At 47.3% G+C, this 25,551-nt stretch overlaps 1 protein-coding gene and 1 non-coding gene across 4 annotated transcripts; one reads left to right on the top strand and one right to left on the bottom strand.

Moving 5' to 3' along the window:
- Positions 1-51: 51 nt before the first annotated feature.
- On the top strand, positions 52-14,047 carry PXMP4 (peroxisomal membrane protein 4). 3 transcript variants are annotated; one of them, XM_077872777.1, is made up of 4 exons: positions 61-251; positions 2,937-2,999; positions 6,592-6,790; positions 11,439-14,047. In XM_077872777.1, the coding sequence occupies exons 1-4, from the start codon at positions 139-141 to the stop codon at positions 11,700-11,702; spliced, it is 639 nt and encodes a 212-aa protein (XP_077728903.1). In that variant the 5' UTR covers positions 61-138; the 3' UTR covers positions 11,703-14,047. The 3 variants fall into 3 exon arrangements, with proteins under 3 accessions (XP_077728905.1, XP_077728904.1, XP_077728903.1); XM_077872779.1 differs by lacking the exon at positions 6,592-6,790 and having other exon boundaries at positions 52-251; XM_077872778.1 differs by lacking the exon at positions 2,937-2,999 and having other exon boundaries at positions 55-251.
- On the bottom strand, positions 7,059-7,165 carry LOC144298940 (U6 spliceosomal RNA). The gene has a single exon (XR_013365775.1). It is a non-coding gene; the product is annotated as a U6 spliceosomal RNA (small nuclear RNA).
- Positions 14,048-25,551: the final 11,504 nt, after the last annotated feature.

Below are 25,551 nucleotides of genomic sequence, written 5' to 3'. Positions count from 1 at the left end.
AGTGACAGCAAACGCAGCCTGTGAGCGCCGAGACGCCGCTGCTCGGCCGGGGGCTGCGGGCTGCGGGCTGCGCCGCCGGAACCCGGGCTGTCAGTGCGGCTGGTGCTGCTCGCCTGCGCCCCTCGCGCCTCCCGAGCTATGGCCATCCCGCCGCAGCTGCCGGCTCTGCTCCATGCAGTCAATGCGCTGTTGCGCAAGCGCCGGTACCACGCCGCGCTGGCCATGCTTAAGGGCTTCCGGAACGGGGCAGTGTGAGTGGGGCCGTGGGGCTGCGCGGGGGCGGGGGGCTGGGTCCGGCTAGGGTCCGAGCAGCGGACCCTGGGCCCGTCGCCACGCTGTGTGTTCTTGAGCAGCCCTAGCGTGTCTCCAGGCCTCGGAGCCCACCATCTGCACAGTGGGCGCTGGGGATTTGGGGTGCCGTGCGCCTTCCCGGGTGGGGCAGTTTCGGGTCCTCCATGCTTTGCAACCTGGCCCACTTGCCTTGACCACCTCCCAGGCCAGCCCTTTCATCCCCGTTCGGGCCTACCTTCCCCACCACCCTGCTTTGTGATCTTGGGTGTGTCTGGCTTCAACGGCCCCTTTTGCACAAGGAGAAGTGGCCACTGGCATCTAGCAGGCCAGCGGCGCCTCCGTCTCTGCTCTCACCATTAAGCTGCTTGTGGGCTCCCATCCCGTTTCTCACTCCTCATCTGTATGGCTCTAGCTCTAAGCCCCCCATCCGGCCAGGGGAACTCCTGGGGCATAAGCTTGAGGAGTGACAATGACTAAAAGAAGCTACAGATGTTTGTGGGGCAAATTGATTCCACCCTGGCTATCAGATCTGCTGGAAAAGAGGTCATGGGGTCATTTCACGTGGTTGGGAACTGGAGGGAAGTCCCCCTCCTTTAAAACTCATGCATAACCGCTATCTTTCATTGAGAGCCTACTGTGCTAACAGGGGATGCACAGTAAACAAACCGAACAAAGATGTGTCTTCTTGGAGTTGACTTGCTAGTCGCACTGTGGCATGGTGGTGAGAGTGCCTCTGGACTGCCTCTCTTCAAACCTTGGGGCCACCTATCTGTGCGCTGTTTTTTGTTTTTGTTTTTTTAAGATTTTATTTATTTGACAGAAAATACACAAGCAGGGGGGAAGGCAGAGGGAGAAGCAGGCCCCCAAGGGAGCAGGAAACCTGATTGGGGGCTGGATCCCAGGACTCCGGAGTCACGACCTGAGCCAAAGGCAGGTGCTTAACCAGCAGAGCCACCCAGGTGCTCTTATTTAGAGAGAAGGCATACACCAGGTGGGGCGTGCACCAGGTGGGGCGTGCACCAGGTGGGGAGGGGCAGAGAGAGAGGGCCAGAGAATCTCAAGCCGACTCTCCTCTGAGTGTGCTGAGTCTGGGGCTCAATCTCACCATCCTGAGGTCATACTGAGCCAAAATCAAGAGTTGGACATTCAACTTATGGAGCCACCCAGGCGCCCCTCAATTATTTTAATTTTAAAAGCAGTGCTTAACCGTTACAGATCATTTTGGAAATATGGAAAAGTTTTAAAAGGACAATTGTAAATTCTCATATTCCTATAGCTCAGGGAACATGGCTAACAATATTGTGGTATATTTCCTTCCAGTCTTTTTTAAAATCCATTTTTTAAAAGATTTTATTCGGGATCCCTGGGTGGCGCAGCGGTTTGGCGCCTGCCTTTGGCCCAGGGCGCGATCCTGGAGACCCGGGATCGAATCCCACATCGGGCTCCCGGTGCATGGAGCCTGCTTCTCCTTCTGCCTATGTCTCTGCCCCTCTCTCTCTCTCTGTGTGACTATCATAAATAAATAAAAATTAAAAAAAAAAAAAAAAAAAGAAACTTAAAAAAAAAAAAAAGATTTTATTCATTCATGAGAGATAGCGAGAGGCAGAGACAAAGGCAGAGGGAGAAGCAGGCTCCATGCAAGGAGCCCGATCTGGGACTCGATCCTGGGACTCCAGGATCACACCCTGAGCCGAAGGCAGGTGCTCAACACCTAGCCACTCAGGCGTCCCTTTAAATCCATTTTTACAAAGCTGAGGTCCTCCTGTGTATAATAGTTGGAAAGAAATACATTTTGAACAAGTAGAAGGAAGTACAATGTTACTCAGCAACTGCTTTAGGAACTTTGTTAATTTTAAGATTGACCAAACGAAAGATAGAACTTTCCAGAAATGATCCAGAGTGTAAAATGCTGCAGAGAAGCTTGGAGCTCTGTGGCAATGAAAATATTGCCTTCACCTCGTCTGGTGGGTAAGGAGCCTCCATAGAGGTGCCAGCTGAGGACTTGGTGGCTACGTGAGGAGTAAGAAGGAGCAGTCTGGGCGGAGGGAACAGCCTGCCCAGAGGCAGGGGAGAACTGGCAGGTCAGAGGAGCTCCAGGAAGGCCATGGGGCTTGAACAGAAGAGAGGTGTGAGAGGTAGGAGAAGCAAGCAGGAGCCAAATCTTGCAGCACTTTCAAGGCTGTGGGAGGAGACTGGATTTTATTTTGAGTACTGGAAAAGTATAGGCAGCTTTTAAGTTGGGATGTGATATGATTTAAGTTTTAAAAAGATGAGTCTGACTCTACTGGGAAAGTCAGGGTGGAACTGAGGGAGCAACTCCAGTTGGGTGGGGACAGTGGAGGCCTTTGACACACATTGTCGCCTTTCATTTAAATTATAACCAGCCCTCTAGCTGGACGTCCTCTTTTGCTGTTAGGCAGACTGAGGCTCAGAGAAGTTAAATAGCAAGCCTGAGCCCCGCCCCCCTCGACCGGAATGTGTCAGAGCTGGGATTTGAACCCAGATCTAACATGAAAGCCAGCATTATCTCCCCTTCCAGGGTAACATTAGGATTAGGGCTAGAGCAGGGGACAAGGAGTCAGAGAGCCCAGAAAGAGAATGTGAGGCAGTGATGCTGTAGTAACTGTTTCCTTTCGTTTCTACAGCTATGGAGCCAAAATCCGGGCCCCTCACGCGCTGGTCATGACCTTTCTCTTCCGGAGTGGCAGGTACCCACCCCCTCTGCACACCTCTCAGACCGGGGGAGAGTCCGGTTAGCCCTCAGCAGCAGCATACCTGCAACTAGCTTCCTAGCTAGGTCTAGCCTGTCCACCTGACACCACCATCTATCTCCTTAAGTATGACCCTGATTCTCTTATTCATGCTCAAAAACCACCCTGGCTCCCACTGTACCCCAAAGAAGCCTAGCTTCATTCCTTAAGAGGCCCTCTGCGACTAGTCGTATTGAATCACTCTATTGTACACCTGAAACTAATATAATAGTGTATGTTAACTATGCTGGAATTAAAAACTAAAAAAAAAAAAAAAAAAGACAACCATAAGGCCCTCTGCTGCCTGGCCTCCGCTGTAACCCACACTATTCCCTTGCACACTGGAGCACCCCTGGCACCTGGGACTTGCTGCCATGCCACATGGGGTTCCACCTCCACACATTGCAGATGCAGTAACCCCCTCCAGGCGTACTCTTTCCTCTTCTACCCCACCTTTATTTCCTTCCTGGCAACCCACACCAGTTATGTGAGGATCGCTTCCTTGGGAAAACTGTTCGTGACCTACCTCGCTCACCCAGACTTCTTGGTCTTCCTCCATCCCTCATAACGTTGTCCTCACGGCACTTCTCGGAAACTACTCTGTCCTGGTTTGTAATGTATAGAACCTCACCTGGAGCTTGTAAGGAACACACATGGATAGCCCATCAGCCAAATCCAGCCTGCAAGATTGTCTCTCTCTCTCTTTTTTTTCTTTTTTTAAGGATTGCTCTTTTTTTTTTTTTTTAAGGTTATATTTATTTATTTGAGAGAGAGAGTGAGTGTGAGCAGGGGGAGGGGCCTAGGGAGAGGGAGAGGCAGACTCCTGAGTGAGCTGGGAGCCCTACACAAGGCTCAATCCCAGGAGCCCAAGATCATGACCTGAGCTGAAGTCAGATGCTTAATCAACCGAGCTGCCCAGGTGCCCCAGGATTGTTTTTTTTTTTTTTTTTTTTTTAAAGTAATCTCTACACCCAACATGGGGCTGGAATTCGGCCCTGCTTTTGTATTTTTGCTTTTATTGACTCATTGATTTTCTTTTTAAAGATTTTATTTATTTATTCATAAGAGACACAAAGAGAGGCAGAGACATAGGCAGAGGGAGAAGCAGGCTCCCTGCAAGGTGCCTGATGCAGGACTCGATCCTAGAACCCCGGGATTTTGACCTGAGCCAAAGGCATACACCACTCAACCACTTGAGCCACCTAGGTGCCCCTGATTCATTGATTTTTGTTTTTTTACCCTCCTTTTTTTTTTTTAAGATTTAATTTATTTATTCATGAGAGACAGAGAGAGGCAGAGACACAGGCAGAGGGAGAAGCAGGCTCCATGCAGGAAGCCCAATGCAGGACTCGATCCCCGGACTCCAGGATCACGCCCTTAGCCAAAGGCAGACACTCAACCACTGAACCACCCAGGCATCCCTACCCTCCATTTTCTTAAAATTGAACTCATTCATTCAAATGGTAAATATTTATTGAACATCTGCTATGTCCCAGACACTGTTTTAGGTACTAAGGATAGAACAGTGAACAAAACAGGCAATGATCAAGGTGAGCAATGCTGGTTCCTCAGGCATTGGTGGTGGCAGTTAGGTGAGAAGTGATCAGATTCTAGAAAAAAAAAAAGATTCTAGAAACACTTTTTTTTTTTTTTTTAAGATTTTATTTATTTATTCATGAGAGGTACAGAGAGAGAGAGAGAGAGGCAGGCTCCGTGCAGGGAGCCCAACGCAGGATCACGACCCGGGCTGAAAGCAGGTGCTAAACCACTGAGCCACCCAGGGATCCCCTAAGATTTTTTTTAAAAGGATTTTTAGGGTAGCCCAGGTGGCTCAGCGGTTTAGTGCTGCCTTCAGCCCAGGGCATGATCCTGGAGACCTGGGATCGAGTCCTGGATCGGGCTCCCTGCATGGAGCCTGCTTCTCCCTCTGCCGGCCTGTCTGTCTGTCTTTCTCTCTATTCTCTGTGTCTCTCATGAATAAATAAATAAAAATCTTTAAAAAAATAAAAATAAAAAAGATTTGCAGAGAGCACGATGTGGGACTCAATCTTTGGACCCCGAGATCATGCCCTGAGCCAAAGGCAACGGTCAACTGCTGAGCCACCCAGGTGTCCCTTAAGATTTTTTTTTATTATTATTCATTTATTTGACAGAGAGCAGGAGCAGGAGGAGGGGCAGAGGGAGAAGGAGGCTCCTCACTGAGGAGGGAGCCCAACGCTGAGCTGGATTCCAGGATGCAGTAACTTGAGATCATGGGAGCCTGACCTGAGACAAAGGCTGATATTTAACCAATTGAGCCACCCAGGTGCCCTCTAGAAACATTTTGAAGGCAAGATTAGCACCAATACTTAATAACTGGGAAATCCAGTTTTCTTTCATTAGAACTGGCAACAGTAGAGGCATGTGGCTGGGTCAGTCAGTACAGCATGTGACTCTTGATCTTGGGGTTTTGAGTTTGAGCCCCAGGTTGGGCATAATGTTTATTAAAAAAAAAAAAAAAGAGATTAAGAAAAAAAAGAAAACTGGCAACACTGGGCACATGTTCCTCTGAGGCAAGAACCATCTGACTCTTGGCTGTCTCCAGTCACCTGGCAGACTTCCACATAGACCCACCTCAAGGTTCTCATCTAGCCTTGAAAGCACTTGGTTGCATCATCCTTGAATGACCTCCCAGAGTACACGTTGCCCTTCCCCTGTGTTCTCCTCACTGCCCCCTAGTGACTTAATTATAAAGGATAAATAGAATCCTTTCCCAATTTAAAAAGTGCACTTTTCTCAGGATAAAGACAAAACAGCATGGCCCCACTTTCCCCGCATTCTCTGCTTAGGCTTGATGGTTTCTCTCTGTCCCCTTACTCCCCACTCTCTGTCTCTCCTCTGGACCTTTGCACTTGCTGATCCCTCTGCCTGGTATGCAGTCCCTTTCCCCCTCTCGACCTCATTGACTCCTCATCCTTCAGATCCCAGGATCATCTCTGGTCAAGGTCCAAGTTTGACCCTTGCTCTGTGATTTTTTTTTTCTCTGTGATTATTTATGTTTTTCTCTCCCATTAGATCACATACCCTATGAAGGCAGCAAGTATTTTTCCTCAGAATGATACCCCCAGTTCCAGTACATAGTAGGCTCTCCCTTACTCCTTCATTCATGTCTTCACCTGCTCATGCCAAAAAAGACAACCCATTTACTGAGCACCGACTATGTGCCAGGCCCTGTTCTGGGCCCTGGGGATCAACAAGGTATAGACACCACTCTCTGGTAGCTTAGGGGAGTGGGAAGGGATTAAGCATATTAATGTCAGCTGGTATAAGAGCTGTGAAGGAAAAGTAGGAAAAAGGGACAGAATGGTCAGGGAAGCCCTCTCTGAGGAAATGGCATGGAATCGAGGCCTAAATCTGGTTGGGGAGAAGCCCTGAGGACATGGAGGCTAGAGGCCTGGGGTGGGTGAGTCCCGGCCTGAGCTCCTTGCTGGTTCAGGTTTGCATGCCCAATGGGTGAATGCCCCTGGAACAGTTGGGTCTGTGCTCATGGGGGCCCCCTGTGTTTGTGCAGCTTCCAGGACAAGCTGTGGGCCATCCTGCAAGCCACGTACACTCACTCCCGGAACCTGGCCTGCTTTGTGTTCACCTATAAGGGGCTCTGCGCCCTGCAGTCCCGTGTGCAGGGCGACACCTACCAGGTGCACTCGTTCCTGGCTGCCTTCATCGGGAGCCTGCTGGTGTTTGGAGATAACAATAACATCAACAGCCAGGTAAAGACTCTTCCCCAGGATAGGGCTCAGGGCTTGGGGGGCTGGGTGGGGAGGCACATGGTCCAGGTATAAAATTTGGGTGAAGGTCAAAGAAGATGAGCTTTTTCCTCCCTTCCATATCTGAGGGTCTTTGATCCAGCAGTCCCTGTGTGACCTTGGGAAGGTCACTTTCTCTCTGTTTCACCATCTGTAAACCAAACAGCTTGTTGAAATTCATGGTTCCCCAAGTCAATATATGTGGTGTTCTCTGGAGCAAAGATTTTTTTTTTTAAATATGGAATGCTTCATGAATTTCTGTGTCATCCTTGCTCAAGAGCCATACTAATCTTCTCTGTATCATTGTAATTTTAGTCTACATGCTGCTGAAGTGAGCACTGGAGCAAAGATTAAAAAACAAAGACACACACACAAAAAATAAAAAAAATAAAAAAAAAAAAAAAACCAAAGACACTGTGCAGTGAAATAAGAAAAAAAATGGTTCTGGGGGCACTTGGGTGGCTGGCTCAGTCAGTAGAGCATATGACTCTTGATCTCAGAGTCATGAGTTCAAGTCCCACGTTAGGCATAAAGCTTACTTAAAAAAAAAAAAGATGACTCTGGAGTAACATTTTCATAAAACAAAACTTATTGCACTCCGAGGATGATCTCTTTTTCTGTATCCTGACATTTTTCTGGGTTAAAATCCCTTTTTTTGGTGAAATGAAACACTTGTTTTAAAGTCTTTCTTGGGTGACATGAAAAGTTGGCAGCCCCTCTCTTTGCCTCCCTCAAATTTAGAAATACTTTCAAATTCTAAGAATCATGTTTCATTTTCACGTTTAAAAAAATGCAGACTGGGACGCCGGGGTGGCTCAGCAGTTTAGCGCCTGCCTTCAGCCCAGGGCATGATCCTGGAGACCCGGGACCGAGTCCCACATCGGGCTCCCTGCATGGAGCCTGCTTCTCCCTCTGCCTGGGTCTCTGCCTCTGTGTGTGTGTGTGTGTGTGTCTCTCATGAATAAATAAATAAAATCTTAAAAAAAAAAAAAAAAAAAGCAGACTAAGCACCCCCTGTGTGCCTGGCACGCTTCTAGTGCTTGGGGGTAGGTCACAATAAAATTAGAAGGTATATTGAAAAGATCGTTACCATCCCCCTCCAATTGTCAAGCCACTGTCCAGGAACACTTTAACTGTGTCTTGTGTGGCGCTTCAGAAATTGTCTGTGCTTGTGTCTGTACATGCCAGGAGTTTTCTACCAATGAGATCACACTATCTTTTTCTTCACAGAATAATGTGTCTGTGAGACCCTTCTTTCAGTCTGTCCTTCTTTTTAACATGAGCAGAGCTCTCTGTTGGTTGGGTGGACCAGTCTTGATATCCCCAGTCTCTAGGTGGACACTATCTAGGGGCTCTCTAGCCTTTTGCCAGGACACACACACTAGCCTACATCTTCATTCAGACATCTCCTTACGCGTGTCAATACATCTGAAATTTACTTACCACAGAACTGTGGGATAGGATAGATAGGAGAATTTGTATTTTGAGTTTCCCGAGGTTTGCTTTTTTGTTAAAAATGTCACTGGTTGGAGTGGCACCTGGGTGGCTCAGTCGGTTGAGCATCTGCCTTCAGCTCAGTTTGTGATCCCAGGATCTTGGGATCAAGCCCCACATTGGGCTCCTTGCTCAGCCGGGAGTCTGCTTCTCTCTCTCCCTCTGCCTGCCACTCTGCCTACTTATGCTTTTTCTCTCTGTCTAAATAAATAAATAAATAAATAAATAAATAAATAAATAAAATCTTTAAAAAAAAAAAAAAAAGGAAAGAGAAAGGAAGAAAGCTAGCAAGCAAGTGAGCCCTGGGCTAAGAACTTCCAAGGGCTAGGAATCCTGGTCATACCATCTCCCTCTCTCTTCCTTTCTTTCCCTGACCCCTGGCAACAACTACTCTGACCTCCATTTCTAAAATTTTATCATTTCAAAAATGTTATATAAGTAGAGTCATTACAGTGTGTAACCTTTGGGAACTGGCTTCTTGCACACAGCATAATTCCCTGGAGATTCATCCAAGTTGTGTGTGTGTATCCATAGATCATTCCAGGGCAGAGATGCACCACTCTTTGTTAAAACATTCACTTACTGAAGGACAACTGGGTTGTTTCCAGCTTTTGGCTATTAGAAATACAGCTAAGGGGATCCCTGGGTGGCGCAGCGGTTTGGCGCCTGCCTTTGGCCCAGGGCGCGATCCTGGAGACCCGGGATCGAATCCCACGTCAGGCTCCCGGTGCATGGAGCCTGCTTCTCCCTCTGCCTGTGTCTCTGCCTCATTCTCTCTCTCTCTCTCTCTCTGTGACTATCACAAATAAATAAAAATTAAAAAAAAAAAAAATATTTAAAAAAAAAAAAAAAAAAAAAAAAAAGAAATACAGCTAAGAAGATTCTTGTACAAGTTTTAGGGTGACCATAGGTTTTCGTTACTCTGAAATAAATGCCCAAGGGTGCAATTGCTGGGTCATATGATACATACATGTTTAATTTTGTTTAAGATTTTTATTTTTACATAATCTCTATACCCAATGTGAGGCTCAAACTCAGAACTCTGAGATCAAGAGTTGCACATTCTACCTACTGAGCCAGCCAGGCACCCTCCGTGCATGTTTTTTTTTTTAAGATTTTACTTATTTATTCATGAGAGACACAGGAAGAGGGAGAAGCAGGCTTCCTGCAAGGAGCCGGATGTGGGGCTCGATCCTGGACCCTAGGATCATGCCCTGAGCCAAAGGCAAATGCTCAACCACTGAGCCACCCAGGCATCCCTGCATGTTTAATTCATTCATTCATTCATTCATTCATTCATGATAGACAGAGAGAGAGAGAGGCAGAGACACAGGCAGAGGGAGAAGCAGGCTCCATGTCAGGAGCCCGACGCGGGACTTGATCCCGGGACTCCAGGATTGTGCCCTGGGCCAAAGGCAGGCACTAAACCGCTGAGCCACCCAGGGATCCCCCTGCATGTTTAATTTTTTAAGAAACTGCCAATGTATTTTACAGAGTGACTGTACTATTTTACATTTCCATCAGGAATATACAAATGATCCATTTCCTCCACATCCTAACCAGCATTTGGTTTATCACATTTTTTTTAGCCATTTTGATAGGTGTGTAGTGCTTCTCATTGTGGTTTTAATTTGCATTTCCCTAATGGCTAAACATTAGGGAACATCTTTACATGTGCTTATTTTCCATCTGTGGAACCAGTTCAAACATCTGTTTGCATCTTTTGCTCATTTTCTAATTGGATTTTTTCTTTTTTTACCATTGAGTTTTGAGAGTTTTTTTTTTAAATATATTCCAGATACTAGTTTTTGTCAGATATGTGTTTGTAAATATTTTCTCCCAGCTGCAGCTTTTCTTTTTAGCCTTTTCATATGGGCTTTCACAACCAAACAATTTTAAATTTTGATGAGATCCAATTTATCAATTTTATTTATTTTTATTTTATTTTTTTTAAGATTATTTATTCATGATAGACATAGAGAGAGAGAGAGAGGCATAGACACAGACAGAGGGAGAAGCAGACTCCATGCAGGTAGCCCGACGTGGGACTCGATCCAAGTTCTCCAGGATTGGGCCCTGGGCCAAAGGCAGGCGCTAAACCGCTGGGCCACCCAGAGATCCCCAATTTGTCAATTAAAAATTTTTTTTTGTGGATCGTGGTTTTTGGTGTCCGGTTACCTTTCAGTTTTTTTGTTTTGTTTTGTTTTGCTTTTTGTTTTTGTTTTTTTTTAATTTTATTTATTTATTCATGAGAGACACAGAGAGAGGCAGAGACACAGGCAGAGGAAGAAGCAGGCTCCATGCGAGGAATCCGATGGGGGACTCAATCCCAAGACCCCAGGATCACGACCTGAGCCAAAGGCAAATGCTCAACCACTGAGCCACTAGGTGCCCCTACCTTTTTGAACCATGTAAATATATTCATTTTCTAAACATTTTAATGAACAAGAATGATAATTATAGAAATAGCAACATTATAAAATATCTACTACAGGGGTGCCTGGGTGGCTCAGTTGGTTGAGCATCTGACTCTTGATTTTGCCTCAGGTCACAATCTCAGGGTCTTGAGATTGAGCCTTGGCGTCACACTCTGCGCTGGGCATGGAGCCTGCTTAAGATTCTCTCCTTCTCTCTTTGCCTCTCCACTCCCCCTTCTCTCTCTCTCTCTCTCTCTCTCTCTTTCCCTCTCTCTCTCCTTCAAATGAATAAATTAAAAAAATCTTTAAAATACCTACTACCTACCACTTCAAATCTTCTTGCATACTAGCTTTGAAAAACACTGATCTAGGAGTTCCTGGCTGGCTTAGTTGGAAGAACATGAGACTCTTAAGCTTGGAGCCATGGGTTTGAGCTCTACATTGGGTGTAAAGATTACTAAAATAAATAAATAAACTAAAAAGAAAGAGAAAGAAAGAAAGAGGGAGGGAGGGAGGAAGGAAGAAAGAAAAAAAAGAAAAAAGAAAAGAGAAAAGAAAAGAAAAGAAAAGAAAAAAGAAAAGAAAAGAAAGACAAGACACTGACCCAGTGTGCAGTAGATGCTCCAGTACCTCCAGGGGTTGGGCAGAAGGTTCCCAGTGGCTGTGCCCTCCCATAATCCTCTGTCATTCCCTCCCTGCAGATCAACATGTACCTGCTCTCACGAGTCCTGTTTGCTCTATGCCGCCTGGGCGTGGAGAAGGGCTACATTCCTGAACCCAGGTGGGACCTATTCCGTCTGTTCACCGCAGTCGTGTGGGGGCTGGTGCTGTGGCTCTTTGAGTACCATCGGCCTACTCTGCAGCCCTCACTGCAGTCCTCCATGACATACCTGTACCAGGATAGCAATGTATGGCATGACATCTCAGATTTCCTCCTCTACAACAAGAGCCTCCCCTCAAAATAACATGGCCCTAAGGTGCTGATGGGGGCTTCTTCACTCGAGATTGGCTCCATCGGTGAATCATCCCAAAGGATCCTTCCTTCTCAAGATCATGATTCTTGGACTCCAACTTATATTGTCCCAGGGTTCCATTTGCCGAAGCAAAAGCACTGAATTCCACATCCCATTAGGTACTCTTGAATGGTGAATAGGGCTATGGAGCCTTGGACGTCATTCTAGCTGTGTTGCTGGCTACTGTGAGACCAGGGAAAACCACCCCCTCTGGGTGTCAGGGGTCATCGAGCTCAGAGGAGGGCCCTGAAGTCTCTTTCTGGTGGGTACGGTCTTCGACCATTCTATGGAACAGGGCTCCTTGCTTGTGGGCAGAAGGTTGCAAATATGTTTTTAGAAAATATTAAACTCCTCGGCTCAGGTGGTATTCTATTAGAGACACTCTAGGATTCCACTGTCTAATGGAACATATCATGATCCATATATGTAATCGTAATTTTCCTTAGTAGCCACGTGAAAAAAAAAGCAGAAAGAAGCAGGTGAGATTAATCTTATATATTTTAACCCAGGATTTCTAAAATATTATTTTAACATATAAAAATTAATATAAAAATTAGAGATATTTTATATCCTTTGTTCTTGTACTGAGTCTTCAGAATCAGGCATGTGGTATATACTTAGAGTGTGTCTCAATTGAAACCAGCCATATCTCAAGTGCTCTGTAGCCATGTGTGGCTAGTGGCTACCATATTGGATAACACAGATATGGAACACGTTCATCCTGGCAGAAAATTCTAGTGGACAGTGCAGATATAGAGCTAGGGGGATATGAGTTTGAATCCTCACTCCACTACTGTGTGACCTTGGGGAAGATTTTTAACCTCTCAGAGCCTTAGTTTCGTGTAAAATGAGGATAATCCTAATACACATCCAGGGTCCACATTGGACTTGTATAATTATAAGAGCTGCTACTACTAATTATTTCAATTTAGTGAGCTCCTACTTCCCCCCCAGGTGCTTTGCAGATATTATTTTCAACCCATACAATGACCTTGCAGTTACATATTTTGATCCTCATTTTACAGATGTGGACACTGAGGGTCAGAGGCGGGAAGTAACTTGCCCAAGATAATACAACCATTATGATAGCCAAATCAGGGTTTAAACCCAGAGCTGTCTGGGTTCAAAACCCCCTTTTTTTTTTTCCAGTGCCTTATGTTAAATTTAGAAACCTAAGCTATGCTATGCAAATATTAGCTAGTTATAGGATGGGTTTCAGAGGAGGCTGCAAACTCAGATGCCCAGAGGGGTCTGGCAAGGTGCATAAATGAAAATGCTGTGCAGGGGATCCCTGGGTGGCTCAGTGGTTTAGCGCCTGCCTTCCACCCAGGGCATGATCCTGGGGTCCCGGGATTGAGTCCCGCATTGGGCTCCTTGCATGGAGCCTGCTTCCCTCTCTGCTGTTCTCTCTCTCTGTGTCTATCATGAATAGATAAATAAAATCTTAAAAAAAAAAAAAAAAAAAAGAAAAGAAAATGCAGTGCATTAGGAAGTGATGGCAGCATGGGGAACTGGAGACTCACGTCCAGTCTGATTTTTAAGATCACTGCGCCGGACAAATCAAACAGGTCTCCAGGAAGATTTGCTCCATGGCCCACCAATTTGGTCTAGTAGGAATACTTCAGTCTCTTTTTAGAAAGTACTAGTAGAAATGTTCACATGAGTCTCTGGTGCTCTTATTAAAGTGTAGATTCTGACTTAGTGAGTTTGGAGTGGGGCCAGAGATTCTGTGTTTCTCACAGGCTGTTGGTGCTGCCGGTTTGAGCTATACCTGGAGTAACAAGGTAGTAGGGAATGATATGCAGCCGACTGTCATCCTGTTACAAATGAGGAAACTGAGTCACAGACCTGTTAGGTCATCACAATGGGATTATGTCTGATTCTAACAGCAGTGTTCTCAGCCATTATGTTGTGCTGCATGCTTGGAGAATCCCAAGGTCCTGGGGAGGAAGAAGGTGGCCATCAGCAAGCAGATGCTGGAGGTGCTCCACCCAATCCCCTCTAGCTTACTGCTTTGCTGCACACCAGCCAACTTTTCCAACTGCCACTACTATATCTTTCTGCCTGAGGGCTCTCGCTTGCCACTGGCACCTGCTCTGGCACCCACAGCAGGTCTGGAGGATTAACACATCCGATAACTCTGAGGTGCGTGCTCCACACTGACTCTCAGAGTTCCCCAGCAGGGCTGAACTATGGCTGCCTGCAATGGTCACTTGCTTGATAACTAGCCCCCCTTCCCTGTCTTGCTCATGCCCCTAACATGGGACCACTTCCCAAATAAACCACTTGTACTGAAATCTTTGTCTTGGGGTCTGCTATTGAGGAAACTCAAACTAAAATTGGCCTCTCAGCAAGCTGAGAGTAGTTGGGGGTTATGGACATAGGTTTTGGAGCAGGTGTGCCTGAGCTCAGCCTTGTTTGCTCGGGCAAGTGACTTAACCATTCTGTACCCCTGTTTCTTCATCTATAAAATAGGCATGCTAATATCACTCACTTCACAGGATGGTCTGGTGGATTAAACAATATGATGAGTATAAAGTAAGCACTCAATAAATGTTTGCTGTTATTTCTAATATAGCATCCAAACATAGGAGGAAGGGTGGTCCTAAGAACTGAGTAGCCCCTGCTTTTAGCCTCTCCTCTTTCTCAGCTGAAGGTAGAGCCTTGGCTCTCTGCCTGCCCAGCATCCCCCCACTGCTGCGGGGGGCTGCACCACCGACTGTCTCTGCTCTCTAAGAATAGGTTTCCCTCACAGATGGCATCTCTCTGGATTCTGCCAGAGCATCTGGTGCCTCCAACTGCTCACTCCAGGGAGCAAGGCTGTGTGGTCCTTGCTGAGGAGCAGAGCTCTGGCTTCCAGCAGACCTGGGAGGAGTCCCCACTTGGCTCCTTCCTAGCTGAGCTTCCATTTCCTAAGATCTGTAAAACGGGTGTTGCCAAAGGGCCCTTGGCACACAGTAGGCACTCTATAAATGCTAGGTCCTGAAATAGTACAATGGTTTACATGTTTATTTAGCACCTGCCACATTCCTATGAAGTCTTCTGACATGCAAGACTGCAAAAATTAATTTTTAATCAATACCTCATGCACAGTACAGAACTTACATGGTACAAAAGGTGTATCACAAGAAGAAGTCAAGCTCCCTCCTACATCCAAGCTCCACCCCCAAACTCCCTCTTTTACCAGGGGCACTCACTATCAGCACTTTCTAGTGCAGCCTTTCTGAGATATTCTGTGCACAGCCACCTATCTTTATTTTACTTTTTTTTTTTTTTTTTTTATAAAACTCACAACCCTGAAATCAAGACCTGAACTGAAATCAAGAGTCAGATGCCAGGACACCTGAGTGGCTCAGTGGCTGAGCGTCTGCCTTCAGCTCAGGGCATGATCCTGGAGACCCAGGATCGAGTCCCACATCGGGCTCCCTACATGGAGTCTGCTTCTCCCTCTGCCTATGTCTCTGCCTCTCTCTCTCCGTGTCTTTCATGAATAAATAAATAAAATCTTAAAAAAAAAAAAAAGATGCCTAACTGGCTAAGTCACCCAGGCAGCCTTAAAGATTTTCATTTAAGATTTATTTATTTAGGGTAGCCCCTGTGGCGCAGCGGTTTAGCGCCGCCTGCAGCTCAGGGCATGATCCTGGAGACCCTGGATCAAGTCCCACGTCGGGCTCTCTGCATGGAGCCTGCTTCTCCCTCTGCCTGTCTCTCTGCCTCTCATTCTCTCTCTGTGTCTCTATGAATAAATAAATAAGTAATCTTTTTAAAAAAAGATTTATTTATTTATTTATGAGATAAAGAATGCAAGTGGGGGAGGGGCAGAGAGAATCTGAAGCCTACTCCCTGCTGAGTATAGAGCCCAATATGTGACTTCATCCCACACCCCTGAGATCACTACCCTAGCTGAAATCAAGAGTTGGGCACTTAACCAACTACACCACCCAGGGGCCCCTAAAGACTTTATTTTTTAGTAATCTCTACACCCAGTGTGGGGCTCAAACTCACAACCCCAAGATCAAGAGTTACATGTTCCACTGACTGAGCCAGCCAGGTGCTCCTGTCTTCTGAGAAGTGTTTACATTGCATTGTCATCTCAACTAGTCTTTGGCATTTCTTCCTTGCCCTCTGCACGTTCAGTTTCTCTTCAGTCAGTAGTCTAAAATGAAAGTGAGTCCTTTCTTTGAGCTGGCTCCCACCGCAGCTCCACCCCTGACTCGAATATCTCAGGCAGGTTCTTGCTACCATCAGTGTATGAGATGAACTGCTCTAGATATCTGGAGCCTTACTGTCGATGACCCCAGACATTCAGGCCCATGGAGCTCCAAGTGAAATGGAAAGGACAAAAGTGAGGTTAATTTGGGGACCTTCTGCTGCTCCACTCCCAAATTAGAGATTATTCAGTGAGCCCATGTGATAGCAATGATTGACAGGTAGAGATGCCAAGAAACTGCCTCCTGTGATGCTCCCTGCTCCTGCCTTTCCCATCTCAGGCCCCAGAAAGAATCCTGGAGATGACATTTCTTTCTCCATTGTTCACTTGGGTTCATAAGAATCAGGCTTTGAACCTGATGCCCTGCTAAACCAGAACATTGTGCAGCAACTCCACCTCCCAGAGTGTACCCAACATCACCACAATCTGTGGCTCCAGATGAGTTGCTTTCTTTAACGAATTAGGGGGTATTTATAAAAAGAAACGTTATTTTTTTCCTTCCCTTGTCATGTTCCAGATGGATAGGGAGAGAGTGTGTCTTACTTCAGCCCTAAAGAGTATTTCAGGTGAGAGGGATTTCACTGTAACCAGAAGGTCTCCTGTAGGACTTGCTCATGTGAGCTGCATGGGCCCAGCTGGGGGATGGAGAGAAAGCTGGACTGTCTTCTGAGCATTGTTTTCAGAGAGGGCTTCCTAACCGAGGGCTCCCTGCTTTCTGTACCAGGACTCTGCACCCAGAGCTTTGTAGATGTCACGATTTCATAAACAAGACAGGAAACCAGGCAAAATGGAAATGTAGGTCACAGGGTCTCTGTCGGAAACCATGTTCTCATTGCTTTTCCAGGCTTCTTCAGACTCTCCCTGTGCGCTTGGTGTCTGCTGACAGAAGGACCAGGGCCAGACCACATCGGCTCTTTTAAGACTCTCCTTTTTAGGTGGTCTTTTTAGTCTGTGTCATGAACCCCTTTGGCATCTGGTGAAACCTATGGACCCCTCTCAAAATGCTGTTTTTAAAACTCATTAAATAAAATACATAGGGGGCCCCTGGGTGGCTCAGTTGGTTAAGTGTCTGACCCTTGATCTCAGCTCAGGTCATGATTTCAGGGTCATGAGATCAAGCCCCACATCTTGGGCGTTGAATCTGCTTAAGATTCTCTCCCCCCGCCCCCCACTGCTCAAGGGTGCCCAATCTCTAAACAAACAAACAAACAAACAAACATAGGATTACAAAGACAAGAATTATATTGACTTGAGATAATTATAAATATTATACTTTTTTTTTACATGCTAAATAAATATTGGCAGGTCTAAAAGTGTCATGATTTCACAGGTGCCCTAGGCATAAACATATTTCAAGACCCTGCAACAGCTGTGACAGGGCATGGAAGTAGCTGTGGTTTCTGTTGCTGTTAATAGGCCTCTGGTCTAGTGCCTGCCTCAAGTGCAAGTAGATGTTACATTGTAGTCAGAAGCTGGTGAATATATAGGTGTAATTTTTTTTTTTCTGTCTAAGTTCCTGGAACTTGGGTTCATGGATCACAGATTCAGAACTTGCTTGAGACTGACCTTCCCAGCCTGACCACATGGCAGCTGTCATGCCCTGATCACAGGAATAATAAAAATACTGGCTGATATTAGCTGAGTCCTTATGAAGTACCAAGCAACCAGTGATATCGGGTGCTAGGACCCAGCAATGAAAGAGTCGGGTCCTGCCCACCAGAGACTTACAGTCCAGCCTGGGAAGGCTGACACATGAATACAAAAATAAGATAATTTTGGAGAATAACGGGTTCTCTGAAGTCAGTAGTACAGGGCACTGTAATAGAATGACTTGGAAGGGGAGAGAACAAGAGGGTCTATTTTCCAGAAAAGGCCTCCCTGAGACCCATGAAGAGGAGAGAGTCATGCAAAGATACAGAAGAAGGGTGTTTCCAGCACAGGATCTGCAAAGTGTGCAGAGGGAACCAGCTGAAAGCATTCCAGGGCCTGGCAGGAGGCCTGTGTGGCTGGGACAGAGTGCAGGGTGGGGGTGTGCTGGAGGGCTGGAAATGGAGGCTAAGAAGCTGGCTGGGCCTATCAGGAAGGCTTTGTGGGCCCGAGTAAGTAGTTTGGGTTTTCTTCTAAGTGTTCTGGGCAGCCTTTGGCAGGTTTAAGCATGGGAGGGATGTGATGTGCTTTACATTTTGGAAGGATTCTTCTCACTACAAGTGGAGAAGGGTGTAGGGAGCCAGGCTGGCAGCAAGGATCCAGTAAGGGAGCCATGCGGGGGTCTGTGTGAGAGAACATGGCTGTCTGGACCAGAGTGGGCTTATGAGGTAGAGCGAAGTGGGCACATATGGGGTGTAATTTGGAGAGACTCTGTGGCCCAGGGCTGGGGGTGGCGAGGAAGAGGGGTGTAGTGAATGACCCCCGTGTTCCCCCTCCTTAGGCCTCGCCCCCCCACCTGAGAAAGGGAAGCCCTGACCTTGCCCCCCCTTGCTGCTTCAGCCCCCTATAGCCCTGGGGCCCCTGGCATGCGGGCTTCCCAGCTGGCCCCAATTGTTGTTACTCCCCAGGGAGTCATGGGAACACACTCCCCCTGCCCCCTCCAGCCCCCTCTTCCCAGACAGGGCCAGGCCCTAACAATGCCCCCTCAGCCAGCCAGTGGCCTGGACACAATGCCCCTGATTCGGTTCATTGCCAGCTCCAGGAGGCCTGCTGGGTTTCCTGGCCTGTTTGGCATATATATAACTCCGGCTTCCAGCAGGGATTTTTTTTTTTTTTTTAACAACAACAAAAAAATCCATGGCTCCTCCTCTCTGAATATCTTAATATATTATAAAAAGCCTTTCTCTTCCTATCCTGAACCCTCTGTCCTCCTCTCCCTAACTGCATTTGCCATGTGCCTGTCAACCCCGGGACCAAATGCAGGTCAGCAGGTGTCAGGGAGAAAACGAGAAAAAGGAAGAAAAAGCTGTCATGGCCAACCTCGAATGTGCTGGTGATGCTGAAGTTCATGAGAATAATCTGAGGGCTTGTGACATAGCAGGCACCATGCCCGGTGCATTTTATACACTAGGTCTCATTACCTCTAAGGCACCATCAAAGATGAGCTACAACATTATTTTGAGCCCCTAAGAAAGAAAAGAGCTACCAACTACATTTAGGACATGCCGTAGTCTGATGGACCTCAATTTCAGAGATATTAAAATGGGGGGATGGTCTTAGAATCTATGGAATATGGGGTCACTTCATCTACACACTTCATTGCTCTCTGAACATATTTTTCTTCATATCTTTGTGTCTACCCGTGCCCAGGGGATGGGGGACAGTGCAAGGATTGCTTCATGAAAATTCATCTTTTCTGCAGCCTCTCTAGAACAGTTTTCCTTGCTTCCTCGCCGCCTGGAGAAGAGATGTGAGCAAGCTGCTTCAGTAACTTCTCTTTGATTCCTAATAGCAGCTGACATTTACTGAGCGCTCTCTCTGCACCAGGCACTGTTCTAAGCACTTTCATGTCCCCACAACCCTATCCGGTAAACATTGTTATCATTCTCCCTTTATAGCTGAAACAGAGTTCCTCTGGTCTAAGGGTCCTTTACTGACTCTGGGGCCCTAGTCTGGGCAAGCACAGCTACTATGTCTGTTTTTCCTCCTTTCCTTGGAAAAGCAGAATCCCATCTCAGAGGTTGGGGTGATGCAGAGAATGGAAGTGGCACCAGGTGAGCCTTGGTGAAAAGAGAGGTCCCCAGAGCATGAGTTCAGTGAGTAACGGGGTTTTGGGGGAAGGAGGACGGCTTATCGACCTGAGACCACTTACACTAGACTGGACCCTCTGGCCCATACCCTACTGAACATATGGACTGATTGGTAGCCAAGGACTTAGCCAAGGCCACACAGTCAGGCAGCTGTTGGCTGGCACCATGCCCCATGTCTCCCATGGCACTACGAATGCCCACTTTTCCTCCTTTTCCATGCCCACGTCTTTAGTTACCTGCAACGCAGAGGAGCTGTGAAGGTGCTGGTTAGTTCTTCGGCGCTAAGAATATTGCCGGTAGTAACCATTTGTGGGGCGCTTACCCCTGGCCAGGCACAGGCGTTGGGGATTGCAAATTCAGGTGCCTGGAATGGCAGGGCAAGCAAGGTCACGGAGTGAGGCGAGCCAGGCAGGGCCTCTGGTGGCCTAGAAGGTCAAGACTCTGGCTAAACAGGGCACAGCAACCGCTCAGCACTCTGACGGCCTGGCTAGTACTGCCAGATATTCCTGTCTTAAAGGAAAGTGGGATATTTGAATTTCGATACAGCATTTCACAATTTAAGAAAATTTGAAACTAATTCACAATTCAGAAAACACACACACACACACACACACACACACACACAAGCCAAACTCTGCAGACAAATTAAATGATACCTGTGGGACAGTTTGCAAATCTGCTTGTTTTCTCATTTAACCCTGACATGCATCCTGTAAGGAGGCTTTGCCCCTTGTTCTATAGATGGGGCAAGCAAAGCTCTTGGAGAGCGTAAATCACCTACTAGAGGTCATCCAGCCATGCCATGTGGTTGGGGTCAGCCTCACTCCTAAGGCTCGCTCCTATGCTTGATGATGGCCTCTCAGATGGGGAAGAGCCCTGTGTTCAGACGCAGCCAGAACTGGCACAGGGACAGAACATCTCCAGGGACAGCAAACCGTCAGTCAGGGAATTCAGTGTAGCAACGAGGGATCATTCGAGACAAATGTGATTTTGCAGACATAAAACTCCCCACCTCCCTCTGCCAGAACTCAACAATGGATGTCTCTGTGCCCCTTAATAAAATTAAGTCACCACAGAATCATCTCTCCCAATTATGCAGTCTTTATAATGATGGGATGTTCATGTTTGGAGATTTAAAAATTTTTTTTTTATTTTTACTTTTTTAAATTAATTTTTAAAAATATTTTTTAAAAGATTTTTTTTAAAGATTTATTTTTTTTATGATAGACACAAAGAGAGAGAGAGAGAGAGAGGCAGAGACACAGGCAGAGGGAAGAAGCAGGCTCCATGCCGGGAGCCACGGGACTTGATCCCGGGACTCCAGGATCGTGCCCTGAGCCAAAGGCAGGCGCGAAACTGCTGAGCCACCCAGGGAGCCCCTAAAAAAGATTTTATTTATTTATTCATGAGAGACACACACAGAGAGAGAGGCAGAGACACAGGCAGAGGGAGAAGCAGGCTCCATGCAGGGAGCCCGATGTGGGACTCCATCCCAGGACTCTAGGATCATGCCCTGGGCCGAAGGAAGGTGCTAAACCGCTGCGCCACCCAGGCATCCCCCCAAATTTTTTTTGAAAAACGTAAGAATGTGCATTTAGATGAGGTGGTGTATGTGGAATAAATAAGCTTGAATTATTTGTGTTGTTTGTCAAACTTCTTAATGAGCATATTGTGCAGGTTCATGGAAATAATTCTGACTCTCCCACTGGACTGTGAGCTCCAGGTATCAGAGATGGGTGTGTTTTGCTTCCAGCCATCTCCCCAACACCTAGCACAATGTCTGACACCATTGCTCAGTAAATATCTGTGGATTGAATGAGGTTTAAGAAATGAGGGGATTGGGGGATCCCTGGGTGGCACAGCGGTTTGGCGCCTGCCTTTGGCCCGGGGCGCGATCCTGGAGACTCGGGATCGAGTCCCACGTCGGGCTCCCAGTGCATGGAGCCTGCTTCTCCCTTTGCCTGTGTCTCTGCCTCTCTGTCTCTCTCTGTGTGACTATCACGAATAAATAAATAAAATCTTAAAAAAAAAAAAAAATAGAAATGGGGGGATTGGGCAGCCCGGGTGGCTCTGTGGTTGAGCATCTGCCTTCCGCCCAGGACGTGATCCTGGAGACCTAGGATCGAGTCTTGCATGGGGCTCCCTGCATGGAGCCTGCTTCTCCCTTTACCTATGTTTCTGCCTCTCTCTCTCTCTCTCTCTCTCTGTGTGTGTGTGTGAATAAATAAATAACCTTAAAAAAAAAAAAAAAGAAAATGAATTGACTTGTCCACAGTCACACAGACCAAGGTTCCCATTTATATCCACTTAATTTAGGAGCTCTTCCTGTCACTTCTACACAATCCTGCCTCTTGGAAAATTTCAAGGGAAAGATGTCTCTATACTGAGGACGAAGGGTCCAGGAGCTTCCACCCCTTTGGACTCCTCTAGAGTTAGATGTTTGTGGAAATGGTGATGGGGGTGAACACTTGCTAATTAAGCGACTATCCACCATAATATCCTTTGGAAACCACACATTATAATCTTGACAGCCCAGCCATGAGCCTGGCTCTTGGGGTATTCACAGGGAGTGATGAGGTATGAAGGGCAGGCCCTAGGGTTTGACAGTGCAACAGGTTAAGTTCCCATCTCATTTCTGCTCTCTGACCTTGAGCTGTGAGTGCCCCTCTCTGAACCTCCTTCTTCCTGCACTGGGTGGATAAACAAGCTTCACTTAGGGGATTATTGGTTGAAAGGAGATCATCACTGGAAGTGGCTGCCCAGTAATTGTGGATTTTCTGGAAGCCTACCAGCCTAAAGAGAACTGTTGATGTTGAGAACAGCCTTATCAGTATCTCCCAGGCTTGAGGCCAAGGGGCCCCATCTTTCAGGCTTTTGCTGCTTTCAAGTGGGTATTAATAGATACAGAAGCCCCTTATCTCTTTCTTTTTTTTTTTTTTTCCCTTATCTCTTTCTTGATTTCACACTGGGAATTCTGGTCTTCGCTCCTTTCCGCTGCAGTAGGACTAGAAGGATTGTGGGAAGAAGGGCACCTGTGGGAGCCTGGGTACTTGAACACTTTGTGGAGGGCAGGGCTTTGGTAAACCCCTGGCTTGGACCTCACCAAGCATGAATAATAGCCTTTTCACCTGCTAGGTAAGCTCATGGCCTTTGGGCCTCAGCTTCCTCATCATGAAATGGGGCAATAACAGCAATGTTCCTTCTCCAGCAACCAGTACAGGGCTTGGCAGAAGACAGGTGCTCAATAACCGTTTGTTGAATGACTGGTGGGTATGAGAGTGCTTTACAAAGCAAATACTACTGTTATTAAGACCCTTCGGGAAGTTACAGAGAAAGGAAACTCCATCTGGAAGGGGAATGTTGCTGGCTTCTCTTACTCTCTGTTAGAGTCTGGCTTTGTTATTTCAAATGAGATCTACCATTCCAATAATGGTGGCTTCTCTAGGGAGAAGGGGGCAGGTTGATCCCATGGCTGGGAATCCAGTGTAGGCCAGATTCTATCCCTGGATGACCCCACAAGTCCCTACTCCTGAATGAGTCTCAATTTTCCCATCTCTACAGCAAGAAGCAGACACAGTCTCTATGGTCCCTTCTAGTGCTGACACAGTCTAGGATTTACAGCAAAGTCGTTCTTTCTCCTTCCCTTCCTTCCCTTCCTTTCTTCCTTTCTTTCCTTTTTTAGAGAGAGAGTGTGAGTGGGGCAGGGAGGGGCAGAGGGAGAAGGGGAGAGAGAATACCAAACAGGTTCCACACCTAGTGCAGAGCCCAACACAGGGCTCCATCTCACCATGCTGAGATCATGACCTGAACCACAACCAAGAGTCAGATGCTTAACTGACTGAGCCATCTAGGCAGCCCCCTACAATGAGTTATTTCAAAAACTGCTTAGGAAACTCCTGCTGCTTTCCTAAACCACCTCATTGTTTATAGAACTTTCAGCAGATTCCTTATGTTTTTTATCCTGATGGCAACTCAGGAAGAGGCCAGGACAATGTGCCCATTTTACAGATGAGGAAACTGGAATTGAGAATTGTCCTCAAGGGGCTGATAATTCTTTTTTTTTTTTTTTAAAGATTTTATTTATTTATTCATGAGACACAGAGGGATAGAGGCAGAGACACAGGCAGAGGAAGAAGCAGGCTCCATGCAGAGAGCCCGACCTGGGACTCGATTCCGGGTCTCCAGGATCACACCCTGAGCTGAAGGTGGCGCTAAACCACTGAGCCACCAGGGCTGCCCAAGGGGCTGATAATTCAAGGCTGCACCACACATTTTGGTTATATTGATATACTATTTGTCCTTAAATGTGAACCTGCATTAAAATCACCTGGCGTGGGGGTGGGGGTAGGTAGGGGATTGCTGGTGAAAATACAGATTCCTGGGCACTTACAGATTCTAAATTGGTAAGGCAGGGATTGGCCCAAAGTTAACAAGTACTCAGGTGATTCTGAAGTCAAGTGCCAAAGGACCAAGGACTCCTTTCGGAGAGCTGAGTCTCCTTGCTGCACTCTGGGTAGCCTCAAGCAACAGCCTGTTCCATTCCTAACCTTTCTCAGCACCTGCTTTGGGTCTTACCAGTGTTGAGAGGAGGCCCTGTTGGAGCTCCCAGTCTAGTAGGAGAGGCAGATGGAGAAACTGAGTGTGTGGTCAGTGTTGGGACAGAGGCAGCACTGGGCAATGGAGGAAGTGAGTAATTAGGACTCTGGAGGCTCTCTGGAGGAAGTCATGTATATTCTGGGCTTAGGGATTTGATCCTTGTTTGTGTATTAGCCCCCCCTCCCCCCCCCCGTGGGTCATCTCCACCAGATGGCAGGCAAGTTCATAGAAATGATCAAGTCTCACGTCTCTGCCCTCAAAGCTGGCACAAGGCCTGGCACAGAGGAGAGGACAATATTGGTCAAATCAGCTGACCTGAGCAATGAGAAATGGCTGATGGAGAGGTCCCAGGGCCTCCGGATTAACTGCATTTTCATGCTCAGCACCCTTACCTCCTCCCTTTGTGAACTCTAACGTGGAGTTAATGGTGGAAATTCCTCCTCATATTCCAAGCATTCGTTACTTCTATTCCTCTCCTTCTCTTTTCACAAGACCGAGCTCTTCAAGGTCTGAACTAAGAATGGGGCACAGAGCAGGCTCTCAAAAACGTTTGTTGAATAAATGGGTGAATAAATGAGTTCAAGCAGAAGCTGTGCATCGGCTATTGAAGAGATTCCAGCTAAAAGGGGGCTTACAGGAAAGCCCCAAGCTGTATTGGGCCAGATGTCCCTCCTCATTTTCTAACAGCCCGCTTCTGCTGGGGCTCCGGGTGAGAGGGACAGGGCAGGTGCAGGATTTGAAAGTAAATGGTATAGATGGGGCAAGTTGAGGATGGGAGCGGCAGCTGGGGCTTTGGAGACAGGCCTGACCATAGAAAAAAGGAAGGGCAGTTTCTAAGTGATTCAGACTAAGGTTGTTGGGGCTACAGGTGGCGGAGTCTAGGGGGTCACGGGAGGTCCGAATACGGTGTGAAGCGCAGAACGGACACTGACCCAAAGGGCTCCACATGCCGGGACCCGGAGTCCGCGGGGCGTCGGGGTGCGAGCCGCGCCACCACGCCCGGGGTAGGGACAGTCCCGGCTGGGGGCGGGGAGTGCGAGAGCTCCTGGCACCGCCCCGACAAAGCCTGCGCGCGCCCGGCCCCGCGATTGGCCGCGCCTCCTCGCGCCGACGCCCCGTCCCGCCCACCGCCGCCGGTCCGGCACGCTGCAGCCAATGGACCCCGTCGCCGTCGCCTACGTCACGGGCCCGACAGCCAATGGTCAGAGCGCTCGGCGGCTCGTGGCTCTTTCGCGGCAAAAAGGATTTGGCGCGTAAA

This window comes from Canis aureus, chromosome 26 (assembly GCF_053574225.1).
Source record: "Canis aureus isolate CA01 chromosome 26, VMU_Caureus_v.1.0, whole genome shotgun sequence".
In the NCBI taxonomy this organism is placed as follows: Eukaryota; Metazoa; Chordata; class Mammalia; order Carnivora; family Canidae; genus Canis; species Canis aureus.
This window is presented reverse-complemented; position numbering and strand designations above follow the sequence as displayed.

Coding starts and splice junctions, on each gene's coding strand:
- PXMP4 (XM_077872777.1), top strand. CDS start 139: ATGGCCATCCCGCCGCAGCTGCCGGCTCTGCTCCATGCAGTCAATGCG. Junction 252..2,936: donor GGCTTCCGGAACGGGGCAGT/GTGAGTGGGGCC, acceptor TCGTTTCTACAG/CTATGGAGCCAAAATCCGGG. Junction 6,791..11,438: donor ACAATAACATCAACAGCCAG/GTAAAGACTCTT, acceptor CCCTCCCTGCAG/ATCAACATGTACCTGCTCTC.